Source organism: Hemibagrus wyckioides, linkage group LG29 (genome assembly GCF_019097595.1).
Source record: "Hemibagrus wyckioides isolate EC202008001 linkage group LG29, SWU_Hwy_1.0, whole genome shotgun sequence".
NCBI classification, from domain to species: domain Eukaryota; kingdom Metazoa; phylum Chordata; class Actinopteri; order Siluriformes; family Bagridae; genus Hemibagrus; species Hemibagrus wyckioides.
In genome coordinates this window covers 17427502-17452336 of record NC_080738.1, presented here as the reverse complement: position 1 = coordinate 17452336, position 24835 = coordinate 17427502, and the positions used below count along the sequence as shown (strand labels likewise).

The following is a 24835-nucleotide window of genomic DNA, read 5'->3' as shown; positions in this document are numbered from 1 at the left end:
AGATTGATTTGTTAATTAAACACTTTAATACATTTTTTTTTTAATATCACACACTAAAATATAAAGCTGACATTGGAGACTCCTTCCTTAAATATTTGGACAAAACACCATCATATCAAATTTTGTTTGTTTGTTGTGTTTGTTTGTTTGTTTTTTTAAACATGCTTAATCTGGAGTGTCTGCCATACAAGTGTAGTTGGTTGCTATGGAAACACTGACTACCATTTTTCTAACTAAATCGGGACAAAAACTAACAACAAGCAAAATTTTATAATAGATAAAAACTAGTCTCAGATCAGTGTGGATAAACACGCCTGTGTGTGTGTGTTTGTGTGTGTGTGTGTGTGTGTGTGTGTGTGATATTTTACACTCGTCCCTACTCTGCAGTAAATAGCAGTATGTTATGAAACGCTGTGTAGCTGTGGGTTCAGCGCTTAAAGGTCAGGACGAGGAGCAGAGCAGCAACGATCCGGAGACGTGAAGGACATGCAGCGGGACATTTAAAGGGCCACTCCATCATTTTAGCATAGACGCTTCATTGGGGTTTGGAAATTTTCATTTTTCGTGCCGTTTAAATCCATAGCATTTGGAAACGATTCAGAAAAGCTGTAGATTCGTGATTTAGAGATTTTTCCCGCCATAGCTAAAAATTGTTAGCGGTAATTTTCTGGATAAACTAATGAAGTGAAACAGGAAGAGGAAACTAGCTAAATGCTAGCATTAAATTTTAGTCATGATAGCTTCCTTCCACTCCTTTATAAAATGCTCTATACAGTATCTGATCTTTCTTTTTTGAACTATTTCGGAAATGTTTAAAATATCTGAGAGAATTTTCTGACTGCAGCATCACAGGGCCCTGGTGCGAGCTAGTTGTTGCTATGGAAACCATAAAAATGTGCATATTAGAATCTCTGGTCAGAATAAGAGCAGCTTTATTTACAAACATGTTTAAGTTAAGAATTTATTTTAAAAATCTCGTAGGAAATGAGGTAGGTTTTATATATAGACAGGGAAATTTGCCACGCTCTGTTCGTGGGCGGGGCTTATCTGTCAATCACCTGTCAATCACAGAGATGCTAGCCAATTACAGGCTTCTGTGAGCTCGTGTATGTGGAAGAGGTCTGATAGCGCTTAGTATTAAAAGAGCACACAGTATAAGGAATAATTTGCAAGAAACTGAGTATTTTTCTTTATGCGGTGATTTATTTATTCATGAGAAATGAAAATTCAAGGTAAGAAAAAAAAAAAATGTTCTCTTGAAAAGGTTTTGTTCATCCTAGTTAGGTTCATCCTAGAGCTAGTTAGGAGGTTCTGCAGTTCTTCACCACGTCTCTAATGAAAGCTCGTGTCACACAAAGTCAGCGCTAGGAACTGAGTGGATTTGCTGCAGCCTACAGGAGAACCTCAGACACTGCAGTGTCCAGAGAACTGAACACATTACTCCTAAATCTGCTCATCAGAGCAGAGAGACCAGAGAGAAATGAGCAGTGGGAGTTCATCTGGAATGATGGATGATGATGATGCATTAAACAGAAATGATTACAAAACAAGAATTGAATAGGAAGAAGAAAAGGGAAGGAAGGGGATGATGATAGTAATGGAGATGATGATGATGATGATGATGGTGCTGGTAGTGGTGGTGATAGAAATGATGATGGTGGTGGTGGTGGAGATGATTATAGTGATAGATGATGATGATGGTGGTGGTGGTGGAGATGATTATAGTGATAGATGATGATGATGGTGGTGGTGGTGGAGATGATTATAGTGATAGATGATGATGATGGTGGTGGTGGTGGAGATGATTATAGTGATAGATGATGATGATGGTGGTGGTGGTGGAGATGATTATAGTGATAGATGATGATGATGGTGGTGGTGGTGGAGATGATTATAGTGATAGATGATGATGATGGTGGTGGTGGTCATGGTGGTGGAAATGATGGTGGTGATAAAGATGATGAAGTGATGAAGGCGACAACAATGATGAGAGTGATGATGATGATGGTGTAAGTGGTTGTGGTGTGGTGGTGGAGATGATGGTGGGGATGATGATGATGATGATGATGGTGATGATGATGATGCTGGTGGTGATGGAATTGATGCTGGTGTTGGTGGTGCTGATGTAGTGGTGGTTGTAGTCATGGTGGTGAGATGATGGTGGTGGTGAGGGAGCTAATGATGATGATGATGATGATGATGATGATGATGGTGGAGATAATGATGATGATAGTGGTGATGGTGGTGGTGTTGATGATGATGGAGATAGTGGTGATGGTGGTGGTGTTGATGATGATGGAGATAGTGGTGATGATGGTGTTGATGATGGAGATGGTGGTGATGATGGGCATGGACATGATGATGATGTGATGGAGATGATGATGATGTGATGGAGATGATGATGATGATGATGATGTGATGGAGATGATGATGATGATGTAGTGGTGGTTGTAGTCATGGTGGTGAGATGATGGTGGTGGTGAGGGAGCTAATTATGATGATGATGATGATGATGATGATGGTGGAGATAATGATGATGATAGTGGTGATGGTGGTGGTGTTGATGATGATGGAGATAGTGGTGATGGTGGTGGTGTTGATGATGATGGAGACAGTGGTGATGATGGTGTTGATGATGGAGATGGTGGGCATGGATGTGATGGAGATGATAATGATGATGTGATGGAGATGGAGATGGAGATGATGATGATGATGTGATGGAGATGATGATGATGTGATGGAGATGATAATGATGATGTGATGGAGATGATAATGATGATATGATGGAGATGATTATGATTATGATGATGTTGATGATGATGATGATGATGATAGTGGTGGTTGTAGTTATGGTGGTGGAGATCAGAATCAGAAATCAGAAAGAGCTTTATTGCCAAGTCAGTTTGCGCATACAAGGAATTTGTTTTAGTGTCACAAGCTGGAGACGATGGAAATGATGGTGGTTATGGTAGTGGTGGTTGTGGTGGTGGTGATGATGATTATGATGATGCTGATGTAGTGGTGGTTGTAGTCATGCTGTTGGAGATGATGGTGATGATAATGTGGTGGTGATGGTGGTAATGGTGGTGGTGTTGATGGAGATGATGATAGTGGATGGTTGTGGTGATGGTGGTGGTGGAGATGATGGTGTTGATGGAGATGATGATGATGATGATGGTCATGGAGATAATAATGATTATGGTGGTTATGGTAGTAGTGGTGGTGTTGATGAAGATGATAATAATTATGATCTTGTTGGTGGTAATTAAATGATAAATACATGCAGGTCACATGACCTTACTTTTACAGTGTAATAGCAAACCATACGGGTTACACAACCATTACACAACCATTACACAACCATTACACAACCACTAGTGACCATCAGACACCTCTAATGGTTTATATGAGCAGATCCGGGATTATGTAGTCAGTTGTGTTATCAGTCAGTTGTGTAATGTCACATCTCAAACACTAGAGGGCAAAAGAGAGACTGAAATCTGCCATGTTGTAAACGTCCCGCTTTTTACATAAGGACTGATTTCATGCCAATCTTCATCATCATTATCACTATAGAGACTGATCTCTAGAGACGTGTTTCTCCTGCTGTCTCCTTACATGCGCTCTTTTTTCTTTCTTTCTGTGAATCAGAAATGAAATGATTCACAAAATGTCCTCCTACGCTTCCGATTTATTCACCCAGATTTTTTTTCTTTTATAAAAAGGGGGAAAAAAAGGCTTCATCACCGTCATTCAGACTGAGGTCATGTTGTATAATCCAGCTTTCACAGACGTACGAAGGAAACTGGTGGAAATTAGGTTTGGAAATGGGTTTGTCTGGGATGAAACTCAAGAAAAAAGATTCTGTGTGTCATAACATTTAGCAACATGTGTGACTATCAGGCTACAAAAAAATCATAATTTAAATCATAAATCATTATGAATCATAATTCATAATGTTGTATAATATTTATAGCTCATGTATGTGGAAGACGGCAGACTGTGCAGATGGACACAAGAACAACAAGAACAGCAAGAACAACAACAAATGTTGTAAACTTGTGACAGAAACCTGTGAGACCTCCAGCCAAGGAGCTTCAGGAATAACAGCAATCTGTAATCTTTATTTGTTCTCAGTGTGACACTGAAAAGCCGAGTGTTTATTGTCAACATGGCTCTGAACGGCTCCGGAAAGGCTGGTGTGTGTGCACCAAACACACACACACACACACACACACACACACACACAATGTTTTGGTGTCACTGTGGTCCTGGTCCTCATGAGCTCCATCTGAGTGCGCTACTTCTATCTATCTATCTATCTATCTATCTATCTATCTATCTATCTATCTATCTATCTATCTATCTATCTGTCTATCTGTCTGTCTGTCTGTCTCTCTGTCTGTCTGTCTGTCTGTCTATCTATCTATCTATCTATCTATCTATCTATCTATCTATCTATCTGTCTGTCTGTCTGTCTGTCTGTCCTCCTTTTTCTCCCTCTTCTTCTTGCTCCTCATGCTTTCATAACTACCCCCCCTCACCCTTCCATCTGCCCCCCATCACTCCCTCCCCCCAACCCACCCCCACACCTTGTGCCAGTCTCACCATTAAACCTTGACTGTTCGTCTCCTTCGGCTTCCTCATCTCCTCAGTGCCGAGGTCACGTGCTGCCACCCACTCGGCCGCCTCACAATGCACGTCTGTCACGCCGCCTCATTGGCATGCAACTGGCACACGTCTCCACGTCTGCACCAAGCGTGTCCTCTGTTTCCTCCCACAATGCACTTCCTGGAATGGTTAAAAAAAAAAGTGCATTCCTGCTCAGGACTGGAGGCAGCTGGAGTGTGTCAGGATGGACCACAGTGTGATTTTAGAAAAATATAAATACAATCTAAACAGATAATGTTAGAAATTTAACTCTGTAGTACAGTAGACTTTTACTAAATCACATCATCCACAGCATTAACCTTATCATGCAGGCTGACCATGGAATAAAAACCCGAGGAAAATAACTTCTATAATTAAGAGTGAAAATAATAATAATAATAATAATAATAATAATAATAATAATAATAATAATAATAATAATAATAATAATAAAGTAATAAAATGTGTCATTAAACTTTACAAGGACATTTTAGACAAGGACAGTTTTATGAAAAGTTATAAAAATTAAAGTTAAAGTTTGAGCTGAGGTTAGCATGAACATCAAAAAGAGTCATGGGTTTTTTAATGAAATGATTGACGTGATGTTGAGTGAAATATTGTGTACAAATAATCTTTATTTACTGCGTGATGTGTATTTGTTTTTAATATACAAAGCACTTGAAACTGAATTTCTATCAATAATAATATTTTTCACATTTTAAAAGTTTATACTGAACCATGTGCTTTACGTTCAACAGCTCTAATTACAGAAAACAAGAAATATATATAAAATTGAAAAATATTATAAAACATGGGAAAATGGAGTAAAGAATGGATATAATAATTAAAAATGTATAAAAAAGGTTTTAAAAAGTGAAATAAATAAATTTAATATAACTATAAATTCAATTTAAGTTATTAAATAAAGATATATAAAGTAAATAAGCATGAATTAAGTATGTAAATAATATAGTCAAATAAATAAAAATTAATTAAAAAAACTTTTTGAATAAGGATAAATGAAAGAAGCTTATATTTATATTTACATTTATTATATTTAATTGTAAAACAATGTTATTGCAGGATACAAACCTATAAAGTGTATATATATATATATATATATATATATATATACAATTATTTAATTTATTATTATTAGAATTAGTTTTTACAATTATTTTACAAAATAAGCTTTTATTTAAAAAAAACGGTAATTTGATAAAGATATTTTCATTCACTTAATAGCCAATAAGAAAGAGACATTTATAACAGTTTTATTTCCAGTGTGTGTGTGTGTGTGTGTGTGTGTGTGTGTGTGTGTTCATTCCTGCGCGCGCACAAAAAAAAATCCCACCCACCACCATCCCCTCGTGCGCGCTCCCTGCACTCTGGCGCCGTGTCCATGCGCGCTCCCGGGCCGCAGAGCAGGAGGGCGGGACGCTGTTCGCGCGCTACGTGCAGAAACACTGTCGTCGCCGCACCGGAACATTTCTGCGAGACAGACTCGTGTGTGTGTGTGTATAAGTGAGGGTGTGTGCATGTGTATGTGTGTATATGTTTCTCTCTTGCTGAACCTCGAGGAAGCTCCGACAGCTGCGACTTTCATCTTCACGCGCTAACATTGATGATTAAAGCGGTTGGGAAGAAGTGACGCGATGCGCGCGGTTTCGCTTTATCTTCAGCGTTAAGCAGCGCGCGTGCGCGCACACGTGCACACACACACACACACACACCGAGCGACGGGTTGTGTCTGTGATTCAGAGACAGAGTGGCATTTAAATACACAGCTTGGAAGAAGAAGAGGCAGTAGAAGAAGGGAATCTAAAGGAAGAAGAAGAAGAAAAGGTAAGCGTTTTATTTTCCCCTACGCGTTTTCGGTCCACCTCGACGCGTCGCTCTGCGTCTTTTTACACGTTATTGCGCGTTAATACGCGTATAGTGTTGGGCTTGAGTTCCCTCACAGGGTTCTGCTGGTAGAGGATAGCTCTATTGCTCAACGTGTCACACATCTACGCTTTCTAAGCAAATACGGGTTCTCGAGTTTGTTCCTGTGCAAGAACATTTAGGGGGGAAAAAGCTGATCTGAAAGCAGAAACTCTTTGAAGGAGCCTGGAGGAACCCTCGACCAGGTCCATGTGTGTGAAATGAACACCATGCATTTGAGTTTCATTGAAGCTTCTTTTTTTTCATTGCTGGTCATGCGTTTGGTTACTGGACTTGACCGGTGACGTGCTTTGTGAAATAAAAAATAAAAAAACACGTGTTTTTTGGAAATATTGTGAATATCCTGGATGTTTTTATGTCTTTCCGTCTCCTCACTCCTCCCTCAGCCAGATCGGTTCATTCATCCAGCGTCTTTTCCAGCCTGGTCAGTCAATAATGTGTTTTACATCTCCGACATAAACCTCTTAGCCCCAACACACGTCTGGACACAAGTTTAATCTCCTCGCTCTGATCGGGATTTTTGTAATGCTACACTTTCGCCACGTGCAGAGTTGCATAATGTTGATGTATCAGGATGTGAGAACGCGGTGAGGTCGTATACAGCTCGGGACTGAATGGACAATAAGCAAGTTTTTCACTTTAATTTTCGATCATTGTTTATAACGGGGATTTACTGCTAATATTCACGTTTGAACTGATCTGAAGATTCACGTGTCTACGTGTCGGTGCTTCTGGGTTTAATCCGACCTGGATGTTGTAGATTTATGTCCAGTGCTGCTGCTGTAATCATAAACACTGCCCTGTGCTCCCAGCTGGGGGAGTTCCCTGCCTCCTCATGTCTTCTCAGGGTTTTTTTTTTTGTTTTGTTTTGTTTTGGTGTAGAAAACCACAACAGAAACTAAAAGTAACTTGTAATTTGACTTTCAAACCAAAATAAAAACCCATCTTGGAATTCCTAGGAAACTTCTGATGGTCTCCTGAACCCTGAGTTCAGCAAGTGAACACAGGCAAACAAAATGGATGCTTACAGCATGAACAGAAAAATGGCAAAGAAGCTAGTGAAGAAGCCTTGTGGAACCCTTTTCATTTTCAGTTAAGCTTCATGACCATCTAATTTCCCTTTCAGTTCCTTTTCACTAAACTTTTTAGAAAACCAAATCCAACAGCCAGCTGACAGACCCTGGAGGAATCTGGTCTATCAGTGTGACCTCACATTAGGAAGCTGATAACATCTACTTATCTTCTAGAAGAACCTTTGAGGAACCATTGAGAGGAATCATTGAACCATTGAACCATTCCTTTTCAGATAAGCTTCCAAATAGAACCATTATAGATAGCGAGAATGGTTAAGAACCCCCCCCCCTCTTTATTTACCCATTAGATGTTCATTCCAATTCTGTCCAAAAAAGCTCTCAATAAAACCCCTGTACAAATCTAGAACTAGGATCCATCTTGAGGAACCCTTGAGGAACCATTTGTTTGATTTTACTCCATTCCATTTATGTTTTTTGGTCGAAATCAGGCGTCCAGTCTTACCTTGGAAAGGCTCGTTTGAAACGGTCTGATCAGTCACAACTGTTCAATCAGTTAAGCTTGGATCTAAATAGACTCAGGTGTGGCTTCCACTTTAGTTGGGATGAAAACCTGCACCAGCCCTTTCCAGATACCTGCACATCTCTGTTCTGAACCAAAACAAACCTAAGCTAAAAACTAGCAGTTATCCACTCAACCCTTGAGAAACTGGGTCTATCATTTCTGCCCCACATCTGAAAGCTAATAACACCTGACTTATCAATAGAACACTTTAGGATTTCTCTTTCCAGAAAGTTTTAATAAGAACCTGTTAGAAACCTAGAACCTATGATGAACCTATTTTTCCAAGTGTTTTTTTTTATTTCCAATTCATTTGAAATCTTCTCCCTTTCAGTGCTGGTTCTGAGTAGAACCCTTTCAGAAAGCTACAGCCCTCGAGTACCCTATCACCACTATCCATCTCCCTCTCACTGAAGTAAGAGACACTGAAGTAAGAGAGCTGATAGACTGACAGAACTAAAAAAACAGACAGGCAGACAGACAGAACTAATAAACAGAAAGAACTAATAGACAGACAGAATTGACAAACAGACAGAGAGACAGACAGAACTAACAAACAGGGAGATAGACACTGAACTGACAAACAGAGAGACAGACAGACAGGACTGACAAACAGACAGAACTGACAAACAGACAGACACACAGAACTGACAAACAGACAGACAGGCAGAACTAATAGACAGACAGACATGCAGGAGAGACAGACAGGACTGGTAGACAGACAGACAGAAACGATAGACAGAGAGACAGATAAAGTGACTGACCTGAGACAGTGAGACATGATGGACAGAGAGACAGGCAGACCTGAGAACCAGGCGGACTGACTAAAGTGACAGAGAGAGGCACATGTGAGTGTGAGAGACAGACAGACCTGAGAGACAGCAAGACAAAAGACTAAACTGATAGACTAAGAGAGAGATGAGAGAGAGAAAGAGAAAGACAGAGGTGAGAGACAGATTGAGTTGAAAGACAGACCTGACCCACAGACTGAGAGACAGACAGAATTGGTGAGACGGTGAAGAAACTCAGCTCTGTATCTTGAATCTGGCAGCCATTTTGTCTCAGTGCTTTAATAAAGTAACCGTATCGGTTTATTGCTTTATCAGTTTATCGTTCCCTGGAGCTCAGTGTACCTCACTGTATTCGCTGTCTGATTGTGCGTGGAGAACTGAGCGGAGAACCGAGCAGAGAACCGAGCAGAGAACACAGCACACACTTACACTGGTAGCAGCTCGACTCTTCAGGTCCCGAGTCATAAACCTTCACTCAGTCAATCAACAGACTGTTAGATAAACAGCCACATTAGCTCTGTGTGTGTGTGTGTGTCTGTGTGTGTGTGTGTCTGTGTGTGTGTGTGTGGTGTGTGTGTGTGTGTCTGTGTGTGTGTGTGTGTGGTGTGTGGTAAGATAAGCACACTAAAAGCTGGTTTGCTTCAAGCATGCACTGATCTTCAGCGAGGTCACATGAGCTCAGTTTGTACTACTAAACATTTTGTCCTTACTTTTTTATTTAATGCTTACTTAATATAAATATATTTATTAAGAATAAGTAAAAATGTAAAATATTGATTTATTGATTTTAATTTTAAGTATTATTATTATTTTTTTTATTTTATTTTTTTTTTAACTATCTTATCTTTAAACTATCTTTTGTACAAACTATATTTCGGATCAGTATTCAGAACATTATTAATTACTATTTAATACTTTTGATTTCTTTTCTTTTTTTTAAAAATAAGATTTCTATTTTATTACCCATTATTTATTTTAAAATAATTAATTTAGATTTTTTTTAACTATTGTTTTGAGCAAATTATGTAATTTAAAAACTAAAAAAAAATTACATGATGATCTTTGTATCCATGTGCTCTTGTGTAGAAATAATAATATTTAGTATAAATAAAGTTAAAAAATAATAAGAAAAATGGGACGAAAAAAATTATAAAAAATATTAACTTTTATTAACACTAAAAAGTTTTTCAAAAATGTTTTTACCTCGTGTCATGCCTTCCCATCTTTTTTTTAAAATAATGAATTTATCTACTTTTAAAAAAGACATAAATAAATAAATAAATAAATAAATAAATAAATAAATTTGAGCTGTACAAAAAAGTTTAAGGTTTAAGAGTCAAACAAAATTGTATGACATTTCATGTGATGATTAATCACAAGGGAATATTTCCAAATCATGACTCATTATTATTATTATTATTATTATTATTATTATTATTATTATTATTAGGACTTTGGTGCTTATTTGCTAGAAAGTGTGTAACGATCAGAGAAGCTAGCATGCTAATATGAGCTAACATGCTGGTTTGTGAGTGTTTGTGTGAGTTTGAAGGGGTTAAAATAGAGAGAGAGAAAAAGAGAGGGAGAGAGGGAGAGGAGGAGGGGGGGGGCTGTGTGAGGAATCCAGGCCGAGGGGCGACAGAACAGCTGCCTCTGCCATTTCAACGGTGTGTTTGTGTCATCTAGAGTTAATGTTACAGACCAAAACACCCCCTCCCTCACTCATTCACACACACACACACACACACACACACACACACACACACACACACATATAGTGTGGTAAGATAAGTTGCTCATAAGTGCGTGACATTTTTCACACCTGAACACTCTCAGTGCTGAGATCTGAAACATGTCAGAGTGAGTAAGACTGTGACTTAACCCTAACTCCATCCATCCATCCATCCATTTTTATCATCCATCCATTTTAAACATCTATCTATCCATCCATCCATCCATCCATCCATTTTAATCATCCATCCATCCATCCATTCAAATCATCCATCCATCCGTCCATCCATCCATCCATCCATCCATCCATCCATCCATCCATCCATCCATCTTAATCATCCATCTATCCATCCATCCATTTTAGTCATCCATCCATCCATCCATTTTAATCATCCATCCATCCATCCATCCATTTTAATCATCCATCCATCCATCCATTTTAATCATCCATCCATTCATCCATTTTAATCATTCATCCATCCATCCATCCATCCATTTTAATCATCCATCCATCCATTTTAATCATCCATCCATCTATCCATCCATCCATCCATCCATCCATTTTAATCATCCATCCATCCATCCATGCATCCATCTTAATCATCCATCTATCCATCCATCCATTTTAGTCATCCATCCATCCATCCATCCATCTTAATCATCCATCTATCCATCCATCCATTTTAGTCATCCATCCATCCATCCATCCATCCATCCATCTGAGTGCTAGTTCAGCTTATGAGTAAAGTGGATGGTTAATAATCCCCTGACTGACCCCCAGCTTCCACTCCCTGTCTTAAACTCTATTTTTTTTAAAAAAAACCCTCTAAAGTCTATTTATGTGCATATTTTTGTAACATTTTTATTATTATTCTTATGTATTGATTTTTTTTTTTGCAGAAGTAGAGAGATTCATTGAAGTTGCATATTTTTTTTAATTAAGTCCAGATTCTGAGTCATGGAGCAGAAAAAAATTCCCTGGTCACCAGATACTGTCGAAGCTCTGAGTCAAATTATTTTATTAAACTGAAAATAAAATAACTAAATAAAACAAAATAACTAAAAAGGATTTGTGAATGTTTTTATTTCTTTTTTTGTTTATTTTTATAAAAGTCACATATTTTCAATCCTATATATATCAGTTAATATATATATATATATGTACCAAGTCAGATTGAAATAAATATTTCTGAAAATAATAGCAAAAATGTATGTATGTATTTATTTATTATTTATTGTTGAGGGTTATTTACATAAAAGTCACATGAATAGTTTAAAATAAGGAAGTCTGAGTTGCAGAGTAAAAGTCAATTCCTAGGTGACCTGCTGATTCATGAGGACGAAAAAAAGACCCCCCCCAAAAATAAATAAATAAATAAATACTACTACTACCAACAACAACAATAATAATAATAATAATAAAACAGTAATAATAATAATAATAATAATAAATGAGCTGAGAGCTTTCTTACATTCATAAAAGTCTTACATATTTTTATTCAGACTTTCAGAGTGAAGTGAGAGTAATAAATAAACTCCCGCGGGAAATGTAGGGACTGGAGTAGCATGCAACGCTTCTGCTTTCACTTTTACAGCTGTTCTGTGTGATTTTTGTAAAAATGCCTTTATAGATCACCAAAACACACACACACACACACACACACACACACACATGGACAGGGCTGTATTTATAGCAGGAGCAGACACTGGAGAAATTCCGAGATCAGTATGATGATGATGATGATGATGATGTCAGTTGATCTTTCATGCACGCTGCTGGATTTACTATAAATAAATGCCGGGATTATTTACAACCTCTACTCCAGCATGTTGTGCAAGCTCGGAGTGCTGCAGACCCCGGGGCTTTTACTGCTGCCCCTCTGCTGTATTAGGTTTCAGACGCTGGTGCAGCTCAGGATGGGGCTGGGGCTCGGGCTCAGAGTGGAAATTTCCACTCCACAGTCAGTGAGCTTCCTTTGTTCCGCTGCTCGCTGGAAGTTGGCTCAAAAGGCTGGAGCCAAAGCAGAAAAAAACACAAGGAGAGAGAGAGAGAGAGAGAGGGAAAGAGAGAGGAAGGGAGGGAGGGAGGGAGAGAAGACTTTAAATATCAAAATGCCAATTAGGGATACATGATGAGATGATGACATTTCTTTAATATCAGTTTTTCTCACAATGCACTTTTCTGAGATCTTTTCATTGTTTTTTTCCATTTATTTATTTTTTAATTTATTTAAAATATCTCAAAAACGTTGCACATCATTAGGCTTTTTTTTCTTTTTTTCATAATACATTTTTTATTACACAAATTTGTATACTTAATTTATATTTTATAGTCTTTAAATTATTTACTATTTCAATTATTTATTTCTTCCTCACTGTATTCTTCTTTCTTCAGCACATTTTTTTCACAATAGAATGTTTTTCTTTCTTTCTTTCTTTTAATATGTTTTTCTATTCTCTTTTTTTCTTCTCCCTTTCCTTAATTTTATATATTACTCACAAGTCCTTTTCTCTAAATAGGCATAATAATAAACTATTACTCATTACCCTTACTCAAAGCCTAGCTTCCACTTTTTTCAAAATAAAAATGTACTTTTTGTGACCCTTTGGTACTTTTCCGGAGACAAATATAGAACTTACTAAACGTCCGTTATTAGCCATTTCAGTCACCAGGAAATCACTCATAGTGACCTTGTGACTGGACATCTGCTCCGAAGCAAATGTCACGTCCTACAGGTCTAATTGCAAATTCTCTGATATCCGGAATGCTGATGATGGTTATTGTCTACAGGAAAATCTTTTATGTGTTTATGATTAAAAGAAAACGAAAAAGACATGTGGAGAATGAGTTCAGTGTTTTGATGTGGTTTACATTCAGAGATTATGATCAGGAAAGATTAGTGGAATGGTCAAATATCCGTCTTTCACACTGCAGGATCATGAGTTCCTCAAAACTGGGAAGTCTGTGCTCAGAATTGTTACATCATATGTTGATGGATCTAAAACACATACAAATTAAAAAGTGTTATTGTATTTGCTGCACTTGCTGCGGGCGGCCATGTGGATTTGACGTCACTCCCTGAACCTGGGGCTCGAGGAGAACGTTCCGGAATTCTGAGCTGAGGGGGCGTGTTCTTTGCCCCCCCCCTGCCACCCCTAGTCCCCCCCCCCCCTTGTCGGAGCTCAGGAATGACGAGTTACGACCTCGAGCCAGGGGTCACGACCTTATGTGGAGTTGCTTGATTTGCAAATGAGGATGTGAAAGAAAATATGAAATGCAAGGATTTCAAAAGTTTCCAGTTATTTTCTTTTTTTCATTTATCGATCAAATTTCGTAATTTTTCCGAGTTCTTTAACTTAAGTCTAAAAACAAGCAGCTAAACAAAAGCATGCAGGTTTTTTAAACATCATGAAGCTATGTAAACAATGCTGTGTATGAACGTGTTTAAAGCACAAATATTCCGACCTTTATTGACATTCCGGACGCTCGCATGTCTGTGTTTTTCGCCTGGTCACTACACGGGGGTCCGGTGTTTATTATCATTGTTACAGGAAAAACTCTGTGTCAGAAAACAGAGCTGGTCCGAGCGAGGGACATTTTAATGATTGTTATTAAAGAGAGCAGCAGGACGATGTGAAAGGTCAGAGAGAATCTTGCATGATGCTGTGAATCGTGATGATGCTGTGACTAAGCTCAGCTCAGCTGTCTCACTGCCCTTTTTTTTAGCTGATCAAGACTGAATAAAAAATAAAGGCAGCCTGAGGTTATATTAACTGCATAAACTCTTTCCAAGCTTTAGGCTTTTTTTTTGATGCTGTAACATCAATATAGTGGTGATAATGATAAATGAGGTCAGAACACATTTCTGAGAATTTAGAAGTAGCTGATTTGAATATTTTAATTTTTTACACTGTTAAACTTGCATACATTAAATGATTAAATGATGTGTTTCAATTTATTTTACTTTATTTAATGTTATTTAATTGTACTGTATTATATTTAACTTAATTTTATTCTATTTTTATTTAATTTTATTTTATATATTTTAATTAATTAATTAATTAATTCATTCATTCATTCATTCATTCATTCATTGTCTTCTGCTTATCCGGAACCAGGTCACAGGGGCAGCAGTCTAAGCAGGGCTTTTATCTAATTATTAATAATTTAATTTAATTTAATTTAATTTAATTTAATTTAATTTAATTTAATTTAATTTAATTTAATTTAATTTAATTTAATTTAATTTAATTTTAGGAAATGTATTTTATTCTATTTTCTTTGCTTTAATTTAATTTAATTTAATTTAATTTAATTTAATTTAATTTAATTTAATTTAATTTAATTTAATTTAATTTAATTTAATTTAATTTAATGTTTTAGCAAACCTATATATTATAATACATATTGCATATAAGCGAGATATTCACTTTTCTACCAAAACCAGCAAATTCAAACACTTCCACATCCTCCGTCCTCAACTGAGCTGTAAAGCCGGCTCTGTTGATGTACACGAGTTTCCATACTCAATGCTTTCAGTTTCAGAATCTTTCATCTCAAAGAACTGGTACAACCTTAAACAGTGTAATGTGACACACAGATTTATTACTTTGCACCATTGCCATGCAGTTCCAGTCACATGTATACCAGTATTTTGGGTAACACAGCTGTTACATTGCTATTACACAGAATCATGACTCAAATCAGACTTTTCTTTCTGTTTTCTTTATTTTTTGTTTTTTCTCTGTGGCTGCCGGGCAGTGCGAAAGCGGCTCTTGTAAACAGGTGTGTTCAAATTCTGCCTCAGTGAGCTTCAAATCAGGAAGAGCTAATCCAAACACTTCTGGAGTGTGCTTACACCAGCTAGCGTATTCCTTTATTAGCGAGCTCTTCCTGATGGACAGATTCATGGATGTGTGTAAAACTGTGTAAGAATTAGTTTCACGTTATCTTCAGCTTGACATCGGTGCTTACTGGAGGGTGGGGAAATCTTCTAAAACTGCTGATGTCAATCTTATGGGGAAGTAATAAAGCTCCACCTACGCTGTTTGGGGATCAACCGCTTATACAAGGTCATTAATTAAGCAATAAAAACACTTGGCCTTGTGCTGTTAGAGGAAAATAGTCAATAGCGGTGTGGTGTGATGGAGTAGGGTCAGTGTTCTAGCAGGAAGTTGATTAGTTGCCTGTAACAGCATGCCCTAGAGTGTTCGATTCCTATATACTATGAAACGACACATCCTATGTCTTCTTCATTTACAGCAATGTTTCATGTCATCCCTGTGAATGAGCTGTTACTATAGAAACAAAAACCTAGTGCATTGACATAAACCTGCGATTTAGAACTTCCCTACTGTTAGAGATGCTCTTATAGAACTCCTTCTGACCAGTCAGAGTCCAGGATTGAACAGTGCCATGGTGGAAACACATTATGTTTACATTTACGCCCTTATCCAAAGTGATTTACAACTACTATACTATACCATACCATACCATACTATACTATACTATACTATACTATACTATACTATACTATACTATACTATACTATACCATACCATACCATACCATACCATACTATACCATACTATACTATACTATACCATACCATACCATACTATACCATACCATACCATACCATACCATACCATACTATACCATACCATACCATACCATACCATACCATACCATACCATACCATACCATACCATACCATACAATACGATACAATACTATACTATACCATACCATACCATACCATACCATACAATACGATACAATACTATACTATACCATACCATACCATACCATACCATACCATACCATACAATACGATACAATACTATACTATACTATACTATACCATACAATACGATACAATACTATACCATACCATACCATACCATACCATACAATACGATACAATACGATACAATACTATACCATACCATACAATACGATACAATACTATACCATACCATACAATACGATACAATACGATACAATACGATACCATACCATACCATACAATACGATACAATACGATACTATACCATACCATACCATACCATACCATACCATACCATACCATACCATACCATACTATACCATACCATACCATACCATACCATACCATACTATACTATACTATACCATACCATACCATACAATACGATACAATACTATACCATACCATACCATACCATACCATACCATACAATACGATACAATACTATACTATACTATACTATACTATACTATACTATACCATACCATACCATACAATACGATACAATACTATACCATACCATACCATACCATACCATACTATACCATACTATACTATACTATACTATACTATACTATACTATACTATACTATACTGTACCATATCATACCATACTATACTATACTGTACTACTCACCAGTACTATTCGATACTATAGAACACAATGTAAAAGTGCTATACTATATTATACTATACTAAACTACACTACATGAGTTAAAAGTACTATACTATATGATTTATGAGAACTATACCATACTATACTATACTACACGAATTAAAAGTACAATACAATATGACTTCCGAGTACTATACTGCACTATATAACTTAAAAGTACTATACTCTACTTCACTACTTACAAGAGCTATACTATACTATGCTACATAAAATAAAAGTACTATACTATACTACTTACCAGTACTATATGATACTACACACCACAATTTAAAAGCACTATACTATACAATTTATGAGAACTATAAAATACTATACAACTTTAAACTACTATACTATTCTATACTATTCTATACTGTACTATACTACTCACCAGTACTTTACTACACTACATGAATTAAAAGAACTATACTATCCTATATGACTGAAAACTATACAACTTATGAGTAACATACTGCACTACATGACTTAAATGTACTATACTGATACTTATAAGAGCTACACTATACTATGTTACATTAAAAGTACCATGTTATACTATACGACCTTTGAGTACTATACTACACTGCATGGCTTAAAATTACTATACTATTCTATACTATACTAATCACCAGTAATATTTGCTACTATACAACAAAATAAAAGTACTATACTATATGATTTATGAGAACTATACTATACTGTTCACCAGTACTATATTACACCACAATTTAAAAGAACTATACTATCCTATATGACGAGAACTATGTTATACTAAACTGCACTACATGAGTTAAAAGTACTATACTCTATGATTTATGAGAACTATACTATACTACACTATACTACACAACTTAAAAGTACGATACTATATGACTGAGAATTATACGACTTACGAGTACTATACTGCACTACATGAATTAAAAGTACTATACTATGCTACACTACTTACAAGAGCTATACTTTGCTATGCTATATAAATTAAAAAAAATATTATAATATATGGTTTACGAGTACTATACTACACTGAATGACTTAAAACTAGTATACAGTACCATACTACATTATACTACACTATATTATACTACTCACCAGTACTATTTAATACTATACAACACAATTTAAAAGTACTATACTATATGATTTGAAAACTATACTATACTTTACTATAAACCAGTACTATACTACACTAGATGATTTAAAAGAATTATACTATTTTATATGATTTAAAAGTGCTATACTATATTATCATACACTACTTACGAGAGCTATTCTATACTATGCTACATAAATTAAAAGTACTATATTATACTATACGACATACAAGTACTATACTACACTACATGACTTAACATTACTATAGTATACTACTTGACTTACACATACTAGATGACTTAAAACACTATGCTATACTATGCTACATGATTTAAAAGTACTATATTATACCATATGACTTATGAGTACTATACTACAATACATGACTTACAAATACTATATATACACTATACTATACTATACTATACTATACTATACTATGTGATTTATAAGTACTACAGTTGACTACTATAATGCGTTATCCCCTTGACCAGTTGCACTTCCTCCACAGTCAAGTTAACTTCAAGGTGATTTTTTTATATTAGGGATTTTTTGCACTCTTATTTGTCTGTCCATGCTCCAGGCTGTTTTGACTACTCTGTCTCTTTTGAATAGTGACTAAAAGGGTTTTTCCTCTGTGTTTTGTTGAAACAGTGGTATTTGTTTATGGAAAGCACAGTGGCTAGGGACATGTGGGACATGCTGCGGAGATAACGTTCATATGTTGGAATGTGGCATTGCAGCAGCGTTTCTGTTATGTAATACAGAGAGGAAAGAGAAGAAGGAGGAGTTCGTCTAGGGTAGAAAAAAGAGAAGAAAAAAAAACAGGAGTCCACGTGTGGACCTTGAGTGCTCTATTTTTAATGTTGTTTACAGTTTAGATTGTTACACATGCTAGGTGCTAACTAGACAAGAGTTACGATATATCAGCAAATTCTTGTTGAACTTCTGGTCCATGATGATCCTCAAAATTCCTTTGAGTTCCATCCTTAATAAGTTATTAAAACAAGAACTTTACGTCCCCCAGGACAGAGATAGAGGGTTCTTGAAAGCACCACCTCCACATCCTTGACTTGATAAGCGTCTCATACAGGAAGAATGAAGGAATGTGACTCATTGCGTGTTCTGAGAGCAAACTCCCACTGGTAAAGTTATCAGTCCTGGATTTGAAGGCAAAAAAAAATGTTTGATGGTGAGAAAGTGGTGTGAAGTCGGCCAGTCAAAGAGAGTAAAAGAGACGGCAACCTATAGCTGAGGATCAAACGCTGAATAGATGGAGAAAGTGCAGGAATAGCGGTTTTCATGGGTATTTCCTGCTTCTTTGGATTTAAAAGCGACTAGCTTGACATGGAGTTTAAAAGTGTCTTTGTAGTCAGGGTTGTAAGCCGCAGCAGGATTGGAGACTCGCTGTTGCTCTCCACCGTGCTGAATCCTGACGGTGACAGGCAGAAATAAGAGCAAGGCTGAGGATAGAAAAGGGATCTGTCCTTTCACTTGGCAACCAGTTGCTCGAATCTTTCTGGAACTTTCTTGTGCGTCTCGCTCACGTCACGCCGTCACCTCCTCGAACTGACATTTGCACCTGGACCCTTTTATCCATTTGACGTTTTGCATTATTAATGAAGTCTACTTTTATCACGGGTGGCGTTTAATTGGTTTAAAAAGATAGCAGATGACTGGAAATGTAAGAGATTGAAACATGAAGCCTGCAGCTACTGACACTTTGCCAGCTAGATCATAAAAAGATAAGCTTAATTATTGTTATCTCAGAGACACTAGGTCTCACATTCCTCTGCTTTTCCCTAGTGATGACTTTATGTTGTGGTTTAGACGGAGCTCAAAAAATGTGAAAAATGTTGCCAAAAGCGGTCTAAGAGATCCCTCCAGGGGATCCACGTGGCTCCTCAGTTCCAGCTCCTGATGCATTTAATTAAGAGATCAAGAGTAGTTTCAGGAATTCTCAGGAACTTTAGACATGTTTCCTTAGAATGGAACCACTTTAGTTCTAAGACCTTAGTTCCAGGAACCTTTTAGATTCAACTCTAGGGAACTAGCTCATAAGCAAACAGGCGGCTAATAAAACTTGGCTTTTGGTTTTTGAAATAATTCCTGGTCTGTTGAACTTCCAGCTCTGGAGCAGAAAAGGATCTACAGCTCAGAAAGTTCTGGTTTCCTCAGTGGAAATGTGACGAAAGCTCCCGTCAACAATCTTCCTCCATTCCTGAAGTGGTTCCTGTATTGCATACACACCTAAAAAGGCAAGTTTCCTCCACTCTTGTACTCTAATCTCTGTGACATTTCAAGCAATGGAGATGGAATGTCCACCAGAAGGGACACATGATGTTCCAGGGTGTAGGTCAGCTTGTCTTTCTGGGTGTGTTTGCACCACAGTGATCTAGGAACTATATCTAGACCCTGATTCTCCAAAAAAAAACAGTTCTCAAGAACAAACCAGTAGGTGGTTTGGCTACATTGCTCTGGGTATGAAGGATCCTGTATTCCCAAATCATTCCCAGCATTTCAAATGATTGGTTAGGTCACTTAATAGCTAGGTTTAGTGGATGTACTTGGATTGTGAGGCAATGATTCTTGGGATGTTAGCGTGTAGCTACTCCATCTGAAGATCCACCAACTAACCCTTTGCCAAATTGAACCTCAAACATCAACTCTTGAACATTTTTACCAGATTTAGCTTTGTTCCAGTAGTTTGATAGAACATCAGAAGACCTGGATCTGGAGAATGCATCCTCCCTCGATTTAATCTCTCAGCTAGTCTTGAACTTGTTCACTTTTTCCTATCTTTATTGCCCCAGTGTTAAAGTAAACATATCCAGCTTCTTGTCTTCACGTTTGGCAAGACTCCTCCATGTTCTTGCTGCGTTTGCACGGGTAGTCGTTTTGCTAGTTGTTCTAGTACAGCTTGTTAGTACAAATTTGCTTAAAATGGATTTACACATGCATGAGGATCTTCATGATTCAGCAGAGATCCTGCACGTCTCTAGCGCTGATATCAGATAAAAAAAAAGACGGAAAGTTACAGTTGTAGCAGATTGTGAAACCAGTGACGAGCTGATGTTGGGTTTGGATTAGCTCCAGGGCTAACTGGTGAATGCAGCCAACCAAGAAGCTCCACTGTTTACAACCAGCATGCTAGAGAGCTTATAGGTGAGCTATTACTGTTTTTATAGCTGTGTGTGTGTGTAAACTCAACATGGCTTGTATTATTCCCAAAACAGTGCGTTGTTAATTTATGGATGTGTTTAGACCATGCTAATTTGTAATGTGCTCCTTACTAGGAGCGTTTTGGAGGTTTTTAACCTTAAATCGTTCCAGCAGACAGGAGGAAAAACCTCATCGAATATGACGAATAAATATGAGCATTCCATGGGATCCACCGCCATTTCTATCAACTCCGCTTTCCTGAGTGTTCACACACAAGTGGACGGAGTAGGACAGGTCTGGACAGGAATTTGTATTCCTGAGGACAATTTACACACATTTTTAACACACTGGAGTAAAATTTTAGGCGTTGAATAGGACGTGTCTTCCCACTCAGTGCTCACGGATTCCCTTCTTTCCCTCAACAGAATAAAAGACAATTTAAGACTTTTTCCCCAAATCAAAGCTAAGAAAGTCAACTGAAATCATATCTAATCTATGTTGTGAGAGTTATTCAGATGAAATCGAGGAGGGAATACAACAGCAGAATCTGTGTGTGTGTGTGTGTGTGTGTGTGTGTGTGGTGTAATGACTTGATGTTCTCGCCACAGAATCACTCACTTAACCAAAGTCTGGCTGAGTTTCCAGGCTTCCTCACACACACACACACACACACAGACGTCTGTCGTTACTTCACTGGTAATTGTTGTTATGGAGACAGACGATGAGAGCGAACAGGAAGCGGGCTGCCTGCTGTCGAGAGCTGTGAGGTGGGAATGAAGCTGTAACACGTCTGCGCTCTGATTCATGGATGGGACTCGGAAAGGGCACTCGCTCTCACGGCCTCTCTACTGACATTTAGCCTCGCTAATCAGACCTGTCAGATCTATCCATATTCCCTCCCATACTTCTGACGAAGCGTTTAGGTTTATGAGCAATTTAATAAAACAAAAACGTCAACTAAACCGTTTTGGGATTTTATGCTTTTGGGGGTGACACAATCCACAAAATATTGCTAGCAGCTAAAAATAATGCTACCTAGATTAGCCTGGGTGAATGTGTTGTTTGATCAGTGCGACAAAATAATAGAACAGCTTTTGTTCCGAGAGGAGATTAGCAAAGCAAGCTAAAGACTAGCACGCTAGCTACACAGACTCACCAGCGATCTTTCTTCACTTTAATTTAAGGCTAAAACCTAAAAAACTCTTTTGTTCTCTTTGTCTCCTCCACCAGGACATCCATGACCTTGGATTTCCAGCACGACAGTTTCAGGATGCCGAATATAGGATTTCAGAACCTCCCCCTCAACATCTACATAGTGGTGTTCGGAACCGCCATCTTCGTCTTCATCCTCAGCCTTCTGTTCTGCTGCTATCTGATACGGTAAGCTCACACAATGCTTCCTTCAACCTTCGTCATCGAGCTGTCTCACAGTGAAGAGCCATACCACTGCTGCTGTGCCCACCAGTTTAGCTTCAATAAAACATCCTGGCACTGAGGTTCTGCAGTTTTAGTGTAACTATCCTAATGAATCCAAACAGGGGGCCAAGCACTCAGGAGGGTTGAAACGGGCAGATCTGCTGTTGTACTGGAACTATCTGCATAGCTCCAGTAGCTAAACAGGCTTTCTATAAAATAGCTAGCATTAATAATTTGAGGAAAAATCAACACTCACGATGCTAATGCTAACACACTCAGCAATTAAAAACACTGAGCATCTCGTCAGAATTTAATCCATATAGCTAACAAAGATGTTACTCTTTACTCAGAAGTGCAGTTAGAAAGTATTAGTTAGCATAACGTTTAAAAATCCTAGTTTGAAAGACTTTCAAAAGCTGAAATTTCTCTTTGGAAAATCTACATGACCCTGAAAAACAAATTGATTTTATCAGAAACAATAAAAAGGAGCCTCATGTGCTAATCACAATACTAACCAAACTTTCTTAGGTTAGCAAAAAGCATGTTATCTGTCTACATTTTTTGTCTGTATTTTCTTTATTCCACTCATTATTTGAGCTCTTAAAATGGTAAAAATGCATCTCAGCTCAGCTTTTTCCAGCAGCAGGATGATGAAAAAGAGCTCTCTGTGGATTAAGTATGTAGTAGTAGTAGGTGAAGCACCGTGAGACGTCTCCACGGCGGGAAGAAGAAGAAGAACAGGAAGAAGGAGGAGGAGGTGTGTGGTGCAGCGAGAAGCTGACTAGTCTTCAGGAAAGAAACTGCTGACAGATGGTGTTGCCTGGAAGGATTTTCCTTTCATCTGCGCACCGAGGAGAGAGAACACGACGCTTTTATCACGTTTACTTTGAAGACAGCGATGACTTTGAACAGCGTAGTCAAACCCTCATCATTAATCCTGCGCATGGAAAAATGGAGATAAATTGGTGGTGGGGTTTTTTTCATCATTTATTTTTAAGGGATATTTTGAGGAAGAAAAACCTGCGGATGAGTCGAATTCGATTTGGTGGTTTTGTTATTTCAAAGAATCAATTTTTATTTTTTTTTGTTAGGGAAATAACAGGAAAATGAAGCGATGACTATTCAACTCTGGAAAGTCTTAAACCTTCGGATAAATTAGCATCACTTTGCATTTATTTGTCACATATTAAAAAAGGAAAGAAAAGAAAGAAAACCGTCCATAGATCAGTCGTGTTTTCTTTCAGAAACAGCTTTTCAAAGCCCTCAGTGTTCTAGTCAGCCTGCTGAATAGCTTCTGGCTTGTGCAGTCACGACCCGCTCTGGCTTTAGCCTCATGGATGCTACAGCACACCTTCATCTTTTCCACTCCTTCAAGCTCAGCAGAATTTCTCTGTTCATCAGAAGAGACAATGAAGCTGGCTGAAAAAAAATCTCAACTGAGCTGTGAGAATAAGATGAAGTTCACGAAGTTCAGAAGGAAAACTTTTCAGAAACTTGGGTATTAAATCTCAGCAAGATACATCTGACAAGCTAGCAGTTTAGCATCATTGTCATCATCATCATCATCTTCATCGTCAATCTGAACTAAAATTCAGGCCACATTTACAAACGCTTCATTGACTTCCTTTATAGTCACATATGTGTTTGTTGAGAAACACTTATTCAGCTTTAGCCATACCCACAACACTCTATAAAAGGCAAAGCTGACCACACCAGGGTTGCATTTAAAACACCAGATGTAAAAGGACATTTAATGACCTTTAGAATTCTTCTTCAGTACTATAGATTTAAGATGTGTGTTTTTTGTTACTGTTCAATATCAGAAGTGGTTGGGGGCATGGCTTAGAGGACAGTTGGGTGGTGCTAGCCTAAGGCTCTTTATTGTTGATTGGAAGGTCAGGGTTTAAGCCCTAGTAATGCCAAGCTTGGGTCCTTGAGCAAGGCCTTTAATCCTCTCAGATCCAGAGGCATCATGGCTGACCCTGTGCTCTGACCCCACCTTCTAAAGCTGG

The 24835-nt window shown here is 37.6% G+C and overlaps 1 protein-coding gene across 3 annotated transcripts in view; it reads left to right on the top strand.

Annotated features, from left to right (window-relative positions):
- The first annotated feature begins 6067 nt into the window (after nt 1-6067).
- Nucleotides 6068-24835, top strand: part of rnf24 (ring finger protein 24) — a 32971-nt gene continuing 14203 nt past the window's right edge. The window contains exons 1-3 of one of the 3 annotated variants that reach the window (XM_058384845.1): nt 6068-6495; nt 20375-20503; nt 22638-22787. In XM_058384845.1, the coding sequence (XP_058240828.1) occupies nt 22645-22787 (143 nt within the window). In that variant the 5' untranslated portion in view covers nt 6068-6495; nt 20375-20503; nt 22638-22644. Of the gene's footprint in view, nt 6496-20374; nt 20504-21264; nt 21411-22637; nt 22788-24835 lie in introns of those variants that run through there. The other 2 variants (XM_058384844.1, XM_058384846.1) reach the window with 2 other exon arrangements.